The sequence below is a fragment of the Lontra canadensis genome, unplaced genomic scaffold, assembly GCF_010015895.1.
Source record: "Lontra canadensis isolate GAN:19392208 unplaced genomic scaffold, GSC_riverotter_1.0 scaffold46, whole genome shotgun sequence".
NCBI lineage: Eukaryota > Metazoa > Chordata > Mammalia > Carnivora > Mustelidae > Lontra > Lontra canadensis.
In genome coordinates this window covers 9979806-9991931 of record NW_022631040.1, presented here as the reverse complement: position 1 = coordinate 9991931, position 12126 = coordinate 9979806, and the positions used below count along the sequence as shown (strand labels likewise).

Below are 12126 nucleotides of genomic sequence, written 5' to 3'. Positions count from 1 at the left end.
CTTTTCAACAAGTCATGTCCCATTCAGCCTGCTACTTTATCTCTGTCAGGGTAGGGGCCCAAGTGGTTTACGGGAGCTGTCAGGGACAGGTAGACCAACCTGCTTTGTGCTGAGGAGGTAATGCATCTTTCGGGCTTGGTAATCTCTTTCCTTCTCTTCCCTTTCGAGGTCGGCCTTCTTCTCTTCTCTTTCTTTCATCTCTGCAAACTCCTCCAGTGCCTCCCTGCATCAAAACAATTTGCAGTTATTTATGATACTAAAAATCTGCTAACATTTTCCTTCTTCCACTGATGATAATCAAGTAAGTTTTTGAGGCTACCATCACCCACATCCATCAAAATCAGTGGTGTAATCGATCTTACCTACACATTCCCCTGAATCTTTGCAATCTTTAAAAAGCATTTAAGTGATTTTTCAGTGGTTAAATTTTTTAAAACAAGTATCTACATATTATAACTAATTCAACAGCTGAGGAAATATATCAAGTGCAAAGGAAGTGAACAACTACATTGCCATTTTCTTTGGTTGAAGATTAGCTATTTTGGATGTACCTAAATATCCCAAGAAAATGTATGAGCTACTGATTTCCTTTAAATTTTGATTTCATGTTTACAAATCTCTAATCATTTATTTTGTATACTAATGGGCTAATTTTGAAAATGTGATGGGTTTTATATATATACTTAATTTAGTTTACTCCAGTTAATAGTTCAAATAATACATGTATTATCCTGCACTTGAAAGGTGATTTTGTTCAGTTATAGAGATAATTAAAAGCTAAGCTAGGTGAACAAGTTCATGGCTTTCTAGGTATAATAAATTCTATTAAAATAATGAAAATTTCATCATTTGAGTGTGTATATCTAAGAAATTTAAACAAAAAACAAACTTGTAAAATATACTCTGCAAAAAAACGCCTGTAAATAGAATAAGATATTATCAATTATGGAAAAAGAATCTTTTATTTTCACAGAACAAATTTAACTATTCATGTTAAAATAACGTTTTGAAATTATACATTATTCTTTTTAAAAAATAGATAATGCAACTTGGTGTCCAGTTCTTTAAGTAAAATTTTAAGCAAATCATCGAGCATTTCCCCTAAAGATATCAAGGGAAAGAGTCAAAAAATAAAAAATAAAAAAAAAAAAAGATTCTCATTTCTACTTCAATGTCTAGAAATATTTTTGTTGCAATTTTCTGGTAAAGGCTACTAATACAATACTTCATACAAGGTTACTTATGAAACACACTGACGTTTAAAAATCACCAGGCTATGCTATTGCAGCAGAGCAATTTTTTTCAACATAAGATTAAATTGCAAAATAAATGAATTACTTGGAGTGGCATGGCCCTCATTTTGCCACCCTTCTCTTGAAAATTGCTTATTAATATGAAAAAAGGAGTCAGAAAATAGCCTGTTTTACTTTATGCATAGTATTTTGGGGGCTTCTGCGCCCACAGAGCTGGGCTAGCTGCACATTTAGATTGTGTTGGCAAGCTGGTACAACGACCTTTCTGACCTGCATCTCAAGGCTATTATTAATCGCTAAGTAACCTCGTAAAGCCAAACAAATTTGTTTCCATTGAAAGGATCTCTATCTGTGTCCGAGAATTTGTTCTGTACCAAACAAACCTCATTAACTGTGTCCATTTTTGACAAAGAACCAGGAGTTAGAAGGATTGGTGACCTTTCTTTGTCCTTAAGGTACAAATTTCAAGGCAGGTACATATGAATAAATGAGAATTTTTACCAGGAAAAATAACAATCACATATTACATAAAAAACTGAATACATTATTAATTTTCATCTTTACTTTTAATATTATGTAAAAAATGTTTCTTCTATAATTCCTCTCATAAGTCTTAAAGATAATTTAAAATAACCAGTGAACTGCCTCTATAAGGATAATTACTCAGATATGCATGTATCCAATTTTATGTCATTCCAAAGATAAGCACAGTAATTTTCCAAGCAATCACAAAAATAAAAAAAAAATCTACAAAGACGTTTGTGTTCTATAAATAATTTAATGAATAAGAAGAGACCTTACATAAGAAAGAAAAAAGTATCCAATGTAATTGCACACACACATGAACAGGTAAACTGCAAAGAAGTAATACGGCTTGGATACAAAATCAAAAGTGTAAATTATTTGATGTAGTAAAAACAGTCCATCTTCTGGATATGGAAATGTAAACTAAAAACAGCATGTACTCAGGGAGCTTGACAAGGAAAGCAAAAACTGAAAGATAAGTAAAAGAATGTCAGTTTCCAGTATGTAAAGAAAACACACAGTAAACCCAGAAGGAACTGAGAAGCCCTAAAAGTAAATCCAAAAAAGTTTGACAAAACATTAGAAAAATTAATCTGTGGTAGTCTCAAAACACAGAAGTAATTAATTAAATAAATTTATACAATTTTTGAAAAAAGCCAATCTTATGTTCCTGATTTATTGCCATACTTGAGAGTGTACAGATATACTGAACATCACAATTATATTCATGTCAAATACTCTTTGTTTAATGACCAAGTAGGAAGAGCTGAATAAATTTTTATCCCTGATATACAAGTTTTTGTTACATCAATAGCAATGAAGAGATGTCTCACTGTAAAGGATGCAATAAAAAATTATGATCCCATTAAGGATTAAATGATAGAAACTGTTCGAACTAGGTTTCTTTATAAAATTATAAAAATTATCGATTTTTTATCTAGGGAATTTTTTTTAATTCAGTACTTCTAAAACAGTTAATTTTTTCCCAAATAATTCCAGGTTGTTTTCAATATATTTTTTCATTTCAGTCATATATACTGTCTTACTTCTATCCTTATAACATGATCCTGTGATATATATGGGATAGTTACTAATTACCTTATTTTACAAATATGGTAACACATGAAGAGATGTGATGTATTCTGAATAACAAATCAGTTAATGGCAGAAATGGAATTAGGATCCTCAGATTTACAGTTTCTCTAATTGCAGATCAGGCTGTAGTCATCCTGATACAAGAAATATTATGCAGAAGATTTTTTTATTGAATGAAGCACATACATTTTTTATTATGATCCTGTTTTCTACTTCATAGCTAAAGAAACCTGGGTAAGTCTCAGGTCTTCCTGTATCACTTTTCATATATATAAGTTATCTGGTGATACTAGTTTAAAAATAAAGGTAAAAATTACCAAAACTTTTGTAAAGTCTTTCATATTCAATATAGTTTGCTAATGTTAATGATATTTATAATGTTAAAATATTTACATATTCTAATTATGACAGCAATAATAAAACTAAAAATAGCTACTTGGAAGCAATACAGTGGAATGGTTCACAGCATGAACTCTGAAATGACACCTGGTTATAAACTCTGCTGTGTTACTTACTAGCTGATTAATATCTGAGTCTCAATATCCTTGTCTATAAAATATAAATATATTAGTATCAGTGTCATCTTCATCAAGCTATTGTGAGGAACAAATACATTCATTAATCTACATAAAGTACTCAGAGTGGGGCTGCCACACAGGTAGGCCCTACACAGGTGTTAGCTATATACTGAATTTTCACTCTAAGCCATGTTCTAGACTACTTCCTTTATCAACTCAACTGGATACAAATCTTTTATACTTTCTCAACTCCCTCAACGATCTCTTCTTTTCTCTCTTCTGATCGATGTGCAATTTGTGGATAAAATCCATGAAGCAAAGTATGGAATCTGGTTTTCTAAGAGGCAAAGAGGCATGGCTGGTGGGAAACATGAAAGGGAAGAGAGCCATGCAAATAAATGTTCCTTTTTTCCATCACTGCTGCGAGATCTCCTTGCAAACCCATGTGGCTAATGGAGAAGGCAGTGCATACCTGGTGTACCTTGTTGGGTCACTATGGGACTCCATAGGAAGTGGTCACCACGGCAGCAGGAGCTTACCGTAACCCATTCCTCCCATCCCTCCAGGACCAATGCATGAGTAGCCATGGGAGATTGGCTGCCCGGTCTCAGGTTTTGTCACATTCTCCCTCCAGCCTGCAACCAGTGACTGGTGATTGAGGGAATACAATGGCCCAGAGCCTTTGTCTCACTTTGGGTCCACTCCGAAGACCTATCCACATTCTGGGCTTCCAGCGACTGGCTAATACTTCTAATACTTCTCTACCACTTTACTGATGTTATTCCCCAAAGGCCCCCCCAACACAGTCCTGTACCAAACCATTGCACTCAGAATCTGTTTCAATCTGACTCTTCACTCCCACTTTTCCTCATCCTCACTGCCCTGAACAGTAATATAAAGTATTATAAGTTTAATAAAGTATTATCAGTTTAACAAATAAAGTCTTACCAGTTTTATCCTACACTTACATTTTATTTCCAAGAGGTTCCTGCCTAAAACATACACATTACCACTTTTAATCCTTTTACAATCCAGTAAGGAAGTATTATCACTCCCATTTTATAGATTAGGAAATGAGAGTCACAGAGGTTAAACCTCTGTCCAAACTCCCAAACTAGAAGGTGAGAGTTAGAATTTGAATACAGGTCTCATACCAAAATTCATCCCTTTATGCAAAATACTATACTCATATCACACATTTTGCCCAAATCCAATTGAACAACATAAGTTTGAACTTGCACAGGTCCACTTATATGCAGATTTTTTTCAACGAATACATTACAATATGACAAATGTATTTTCTCCTCTTTTATATAATTTTCTTAGTAACTTTTTCTTTTTTGGGCATCTGGGTCACACAATCGGTTGAGTGTGTGACTCTTGGTTTCCACTCAAGTCTAATTTCAGGGGTCCTGGGTTGAGCCCAGCATCCAGTTCTTGGGTTCAGCAGGGAGTCTGCTTGGGTTTCTTTGTCCCTCTTCCTCTGCCCCTTCACCCTGCACACACACACACATTCTCTCTCTCTCTCTCTCTCACTGAAATAAATAAATAAATCTTTTGAAAAAATAACATTTTCTTTTCTCTAGCTTACTTTATTCTAGAATACAGGATACACATACCATACAAATGTGTGTTAATCAACTGTTTATGTTACTGGTAAGGCTACCAGCCAACAGCAGGGTATTGGTAGTTAAGTTTAGAGGGAGTCAAAACTTATACATATATTTTCAGCTATACAGGGAGTCGGTGCCCCTAACTCCCACATTGTTCAAGGGTCAACTATATTTTGCCATTGTTTGATTTTCTTATGCATTTCAAAATATGATACTAAAAAATTTTATAATTTTTATCTTCTCATCTTTGTAGGTGCAGAACCCAAGAACAAAAATCTCTATTCTTTTCTCTAAAAAGGTTTCATATGGGTCACCTGGGAGGCTCAGACAGTTAAGCAGCTGCCTTCAGCTCATATCACGCTCCCAGGGTTCTGGGATAGAGGCCCACATCAGGCTCCCTGCTCAGCCGGCAGTCTGTTTCTCTCTCTGGCTGCCACTCTCCCTGCTTGTGCTCTCTCTCTGTCTGATAAATCAATAAATAAAATCTTTAAAAAAATAAAAAATAAAAAGTCTTCATAGATCACTTCAATGATAACTAATCTCTTGCTGTTTCCACTCTCAAAATCCTTTTATATGTCTGTTACATTCTACAATACATTATAGCTGCATACATGCACAACTTTTTGCCTTCTGCCCACCAAGTCCTGACTGAGGTCCTGAAGGTCAGGATTACAGTTTATTCATTAATGTGTCCCTCCCAAAGTATTAGGTCTAATATCTGGTATAAACTAAGTGCTACTATTCTTTTTAACTATTTTGCAGTTGACTCGTTGTACAATTCATCCCTTCTGATGGTTTAATTAGAAGAGATAAGAAGCCACATTGAGAAAGCCTCTCTTGGGAAGGAGGGAAGAACCAGGATTCTGGCTCTTTACCTATAAAGTGGTTCTCAAAGTGTGGTCTCTGGAAAACAGCATCAGTTTCATTTGGGAAGTGTTGGAAATGCACAATCTCAGGCTCCACCCCAGCCCAACTCAGAAATCCTGGTGGGTGGGACCCTGGGGTACTCTCTTGCCTGCTAAAGTTTGAGAAGCATAGTCTGCAGCAATGAAAATTATCAATTCTGTTGAGGAATTAAGATGATTCAATTCTACTCACTAATATGACATCATAAAGAGATGCCTTATAGTCAGTTAGGAATTTTAATACGAGTATCACCATATAAGCTAAAGCACAGAGAAATACTACAAAGGAGACATGATATGTACACAATATTTTAATAGAAATCATAACTTTGGCAGAGAAATAAAAAAACAGAGATTGTTTTAAAATTATAAATGACCAAAATTCCAGAGGGAACTGGTAATAAATAATATTACATAATCTCTCAAATAAAAACAAAATGTCATCATCTGTGACATCTTTAAGAAAAAATAATTCTAAGGAAATGGATTCAAACAATTCTCCAGAGTCCTCACTCTGTTTTGATGGGAAATGAAGTCAGTGATGTGCAAGAAGCCTTCAAAAAAAAAAAAAAAGATGAGTTGAAAAGCATTACTTTCTGCTGTGGTATATTATGACAGAAGAGTATTTTAGTTAAGTTTCTTGAATGCACTTTGTTTTCTCTTTCATAATTATCTGCTCTCAATATGTCCATATTAATTTAACCAAATAAATATACAATAAAAGAAAAAAGGGTGACAAAGTCTAGAATATAACACAAATATTAACCAGGAAGCCAATTACATGCTTGGACCTGGTGTGTGACATTCAAAACGATTTGGGGACTGATAAAACCTTGGAACAGATACTCCGGAAGTCAGAAAAATACCCAAAACATTTGCATTAGAAACAAAAGCTTCCCTTTAAGTCAGTCAAAGCATTTAAACCACTTGTTTTGTCTACCTGGTTACTGGGGCCCTGGACCTGTTGGACAGGCGCTGCCAATTTCATTCAGGCAGCATTTTACAAAGGGAAAATACAGTTTAAAATTAAGGATTGTGTAGCACACAGTCATTCATATTCAAGCACTCAGGCTGCTCCTGAGTTCCATGCCTTATTCTGAAACCTGCAGTTGAGACTTTAACATTCTGAAAAGACTTACAAGAGTCCTCTCAGAAAATATTTTTAGCGACTCTCGAAAATCCTTTGTTTCTGTATAGGTGAATTTCTCTTCAAAATGCCTAAGCTACTTGAAGAATGAATACCATGAAGAACATTAATGCTCATTTGTTTATTCAGTCAACTAGTCACAAATATGTTTAAGATATTAAAAGAAATAAAAAGGTGTAAAGACCAATCCCTGCCTTCAAGCAACTTACAAATAAAATAACAGATAACCAACTAGACTACAGACAGAAAATGAAGAAACACGGAGGCAGAGCTTAAGCTTGGAGAAATCAGAAAAGGCTTCCTGGAGGTGGCAGCACTGGGAACTGAACTAAAGGGTTGGGAGAAAGGAGCATGCGGAGGAAAAGAGGCTGGATTACTCACAGGAAACTATGGCTACCTTTGGTAGACGTGGTCCATCAACAGCAAAGTGGGGGGAAAGCACTTTAGAGTAGAAGAAAGGTTTCCTGACCTAGGGTGAATGCACTCTCTAAGGGTAATGCTAGCAAATTTGTACTCTATAGACGAGATATTTTGAGAATGAAAAAGGTAAAAAAGAAGATAATGGTCGATGTTTTAAAATTACAATACCATGACTTCACTCTGATCATAAAAAAGGATCACCCAATTGCTCCATTATTTCATTTGCCTACTTTGCATGATTTTAAAAAGCAATAAGACTCCATTCAAAGATCATTCATGAAAATCAGCTTTTTTTTCTTCTTCTGGCTCCTCTGAATAAACTTAGTTGAAAAGAATTTTTTTGTGTAGTATTCTTTCTAAATATATGCACATATTTCACTGAAAAATTATTTTCTTTTCACTGTTCTGGATGGTTGCTGTAAAAGGAAGTAAAATTTTATATCATATATATGATGTCAAATAACTGGGAGTGACACTGAGCTAAGTACAACAGTAGGTGTAACAATAAAATGTATTTACATAGTGCATTATTTTCAGGAGCTCCAAGTGCTTCACAGACATTAATTCAACTTCACAACATTCCACTGAGGTTGGTAAGGGGCAGGTATTATTAACAAGGTTCCTGTTCTTCTTTGTGAAATGAAATGACTTTAGAGATGGTGACTTTGAGACACAGCATGGGGGCTTTCCTGCATAAGGGTAGATCAAGGCACATTGCATTTTCTCTCCTTTGTGTATCTTCACAGTGATTCAGCTGTGAAGGAGTATCAAGCTTCTGACTTTTTGTTTGGGGGAGAATTTAGAGTTGAGGTAGCTAAAAGAATGGCAAGATCTTATTTACTCTGTGTTCACTCAAAAATCACACATTGTCTCTCATTTAAAATGTGTTAACATCATTTTAAAGCAAAAATAATTGCTGATGCTTTTGCATGTAGTACACTCAATACTCAATCCAGGCACATCTCTGAATTAATCAGGGTTGTCTCCTAAAGCAATACAATAAGACAGGACGAGGTCAACATATTTTAAAGAAGTATCACATATAATAGTATACTACATATAATTTCAGAAAATTATCTGAGTTTTAGAATACTGCTTATTGACCAACTTATCTTACAATCAGTCTAAGAAGTCAAAGCAGGAGAGTATACAGATTTATGAATCATCACCATACAAGTGTTAGCTGAAATCCCAGAAGAGGAAGTGATTGTCCAGAGCACAAACAGCAAAAAGGCAAATGCATCAAAGAGAGAAAATTAATATTCAAGATCAGGCAAATAAATGCAAATACACAAATAAACAAAGATGAAACCATTAGAAAAGTAGAAAGGAAACCAGGAGAGAGTGGCTTTACAGAATCTAAGCTGTAAGAGAGATTAGAGAAAAAAAAAGGATCAACAGTGCCTTATGCTTTAAAGAACCCAATAATATGAAGGCCCAAAAGCCTACTGATAGAGTTAAAAATAATTTTTTGGCAATAACTGCATTTTTTCAATACCTTTTCTCAATAACTTAAACATATCCTCAAGTACTGAGTGAAAAAATTTGTACAGAAATATATCAAGTACCAATCGGATTTCCACTAAATACATTCTCAATCAACAATATTAACAATAGCTTTACCAGTCTTTATCACAGAATTAAAAAGGAAAGAGAAGGAACTCTCTTCCACCCATCTCATATCAAGAGCTCAGGATCTCAGCTAGGATAAGTGAGGGATAAGAACTTCATTTCATCCATTCCTCTAAGTTGTACTAAAACCACAAACCAACATATTTTAGTTCCTTGCTTTCAAATGAATAATAACTTAATGCTATACTCTGGCTTTTTTTTTTTTTTTTTAAATATCACCACAAAAAAGAGACGCTTGAAATTCAGAAGGCTTTTTTTCCCATTTAAAATAAAAAGTTACTGAAGTCACTGTTCATTACATTACCAGTGTATCCTACCGAAGATTTGAATGTGAAATTCCTTTTTTATCAGGGCTAGAAAAAGCTGTTTCTTAGCATATGCATATTTTTTTTTTACATTTTCACCATGGGACATATTTAACTAATCATATTTCCTGATCGATCACCCCAAGATAGTTATCATTCTGTATTTTCCTTTACTGTGGTCTTTATTTCTCTTATTTTTTTTTAATGTAACTTTTGTAAACTGCCTGAAATTCATTGTGTAAAGAGTTAAATTTGAAAAAAATTAAATACATATATATAAAGAAATTATATCCAATGGGATAAGCTTTTTCCTTTTATTAATTCTATTTCAGGAATGAAGCTTTTTATTCTTTTTATATATTTGGCTTAGAAAATTTTTTGAAATAGCAATATATTAAAGGTAATACATTCCTGTTAAAAATATAGTATAGGGAAAAAAAAGAATATTAAAAATATAGTATATGGAAAGATGAGTGGGTATCAGTCCATAAAGTGATTATATCAATTATGTCATTAATTACTAATTACAGATACGCAACAGACTGTTTCTAAAGCAAAGAATATGCACTGTATTTTAGACACTCTAGTGTGTTTTAATCTAAATTCTACCAAATTAATTGCTATACTAATTGTATCTTTACATATAAAATGATTCTACAGAGAAAAAGTCACATGTACAGCTAACATTACAGATTAATTTGGTTCTTGAAAACGAAAATGTTGTTTTCTTTACATCTCAGGTTATTCCTTACTAAAAGAGCCTGTCATCTAGATACAATTAGATAAAGCCAAACCACTATCATTTAGTAGGCTGAGATCAGAATATTATACTTTTTAAATGAGGTTTATTGAAATGTTATCTTCAGGTAATCATATTTATTCTCCTTATTTACACAATACGAATGGTTTTCTACTTATGTCCTTGAAATAGTGAACAGGGACACCATAGTATGAAAAAGTGGCCTAGCTGCTGGAGTTCATAAATTTTGTTCAGCTTTGGATGAGTTCAAAGAATTGCCATGTAAGAAAAGCCTTACAGAGGGAATTTATCTGATTATGGCAGTAATAATTACCCAGCTGTTTATTGCAGATAGAGAAATAATTCATGTAGGCAATAGGCCGTGGTGGCAATGACACTCTGCATTTAGTAAATATGCAAACTGTTCACTTCTAATTAACCAAGCTAGAGGATGCCCTTATTAAATGTATAAACTAAAAGTGCCTTCCTGACAAGTGATGAATTGTTACATTGCACAAACTCTTGCCACAGAATTATTGGAGTGAACTTGGGGCTTAACTTCATTAAGAGATCTTGTGGGATAGTTAAATGAGGATGGACAGCGTAACAAGGCTTACCTGACAGCCAATGATATGTTAGAGCTTAATGGAACTGCACCTTTTCTTCTGTCCTACTTAGTTCAGATTCACAATAGATAAAGTGTGAAACTGCAAAGTTAATTTGAGTTCAAATAATAAAAATAAATGAAACAACATGACAACCCATTTATGGAGACTACCTGAGAGTTTACCTACCAAACAAATCTACAAAACAGCCAGTTTTTATGATTCATATATCTCTCATATAACTAAAATAGATGTATCTACTACTCTTTTCATTAGCTTAAAATAATATGGTTAGTAAAAATAAATGATTTTTATTGACCAGCTTTAAATTAAAATGTATTTTCAAAAGGAAATGGATGGGCTTTATTGAAGAACATAAATACAATACAGAAATTACTTTTAATATTGATTCTGAATGGGGCTCCTGGGTGGTTCAGTGGATTGAAGCCTCTGCCTTTGGCTCGGGTCATGATCCCAGGGTCCTGGGATGGAGCCCTGTGTCACGTGTTGGGATCTCTGCTTAGCAGGGAGCCTGCTTCCCTCTCACTCTCTGCCTGCCTCTCTGACTACTTGTGATCCCCGTCTGTCAAATAAATAAATAAGCTCTTTTAAAAAAATATTGACTCTGAATGTTTCATTTAAGTTATTTTATCAAATAACTAATGATGAAATGGTTCATTACCTATATTCTATGCTCAGCCTTATTTTAAGGTAACTATTCATTCTTTATCAAACATCTATGCAAATATTTCCACTCCAACTAAGGATGCTATGAAAAATATCACTCAGAGGGAGGTCTAGACATAATGAAACAAAACTAAAATGTTTCTACTTTAATAGTTGAGTAGGTAATAATATTTACCTCATAGGTTTGTTGTGAAAACTGAAGGAGATGATGAGAATAAAGGGCTAAGCACAATACTTGGTATACAATAAGTGCACAATATATGTTAGTGATTGATAATGTGTTTGACTGACAATTGCTCTATTTGATTAAAAAATTAATGCCTAGTGTTTTCAATGGGAGCTTCACACTGAGATCTGCTAAGACTTTACATTCACTCTTTCACCTAACTCACATAAGCTCAGAGGTTATAAAATGTGTGAACTGGCCTTTCAGATAGTATCACAATATTACTGTAAATGTTTGTTTAATTATACACTTACCATAAAACATGAAACAATATATAAAGGAAGTAGTATATATTTTAAGAGAATCAGATTTTATCATTACTGAAAATCTAATTTGGCTCCTCAAAATTTATAATATTTAACTTAATTAACAAATATTTATGAACTAAGAAAGAATATACGACCAATCTTCAAATAATTTATGCATTTATACACTTACTTATATACACTTTTTTTT

At 33.7% G+C, this 12126-nt stretch overlaps 1 protein-coding gene across 4 annotated transcripts in view; it reads right to left on the bottom strand.

Moving 5' to 3' along the window:
* SPATA17 (spermatogenesis associated 17) overlaps positions 1-12126 on the bottom strand; it is a 178626-nt gene that overhangs the window by 107332 nt on the left and 59168 nt on the right. For all 4 annotated transcript variants that reach the window (XM_032872931.1, XM_032872933.1, XM_032872934.1 and 1 more), the window contains one exon: positions 100-223. In XM_032872931.1, coding sequence (XP_032728822.1) covers positions 100-223 — 124 coding nt within the window. The remainder of the gene's footprint in view (positions 1-99; positions 224-12126) is intronic.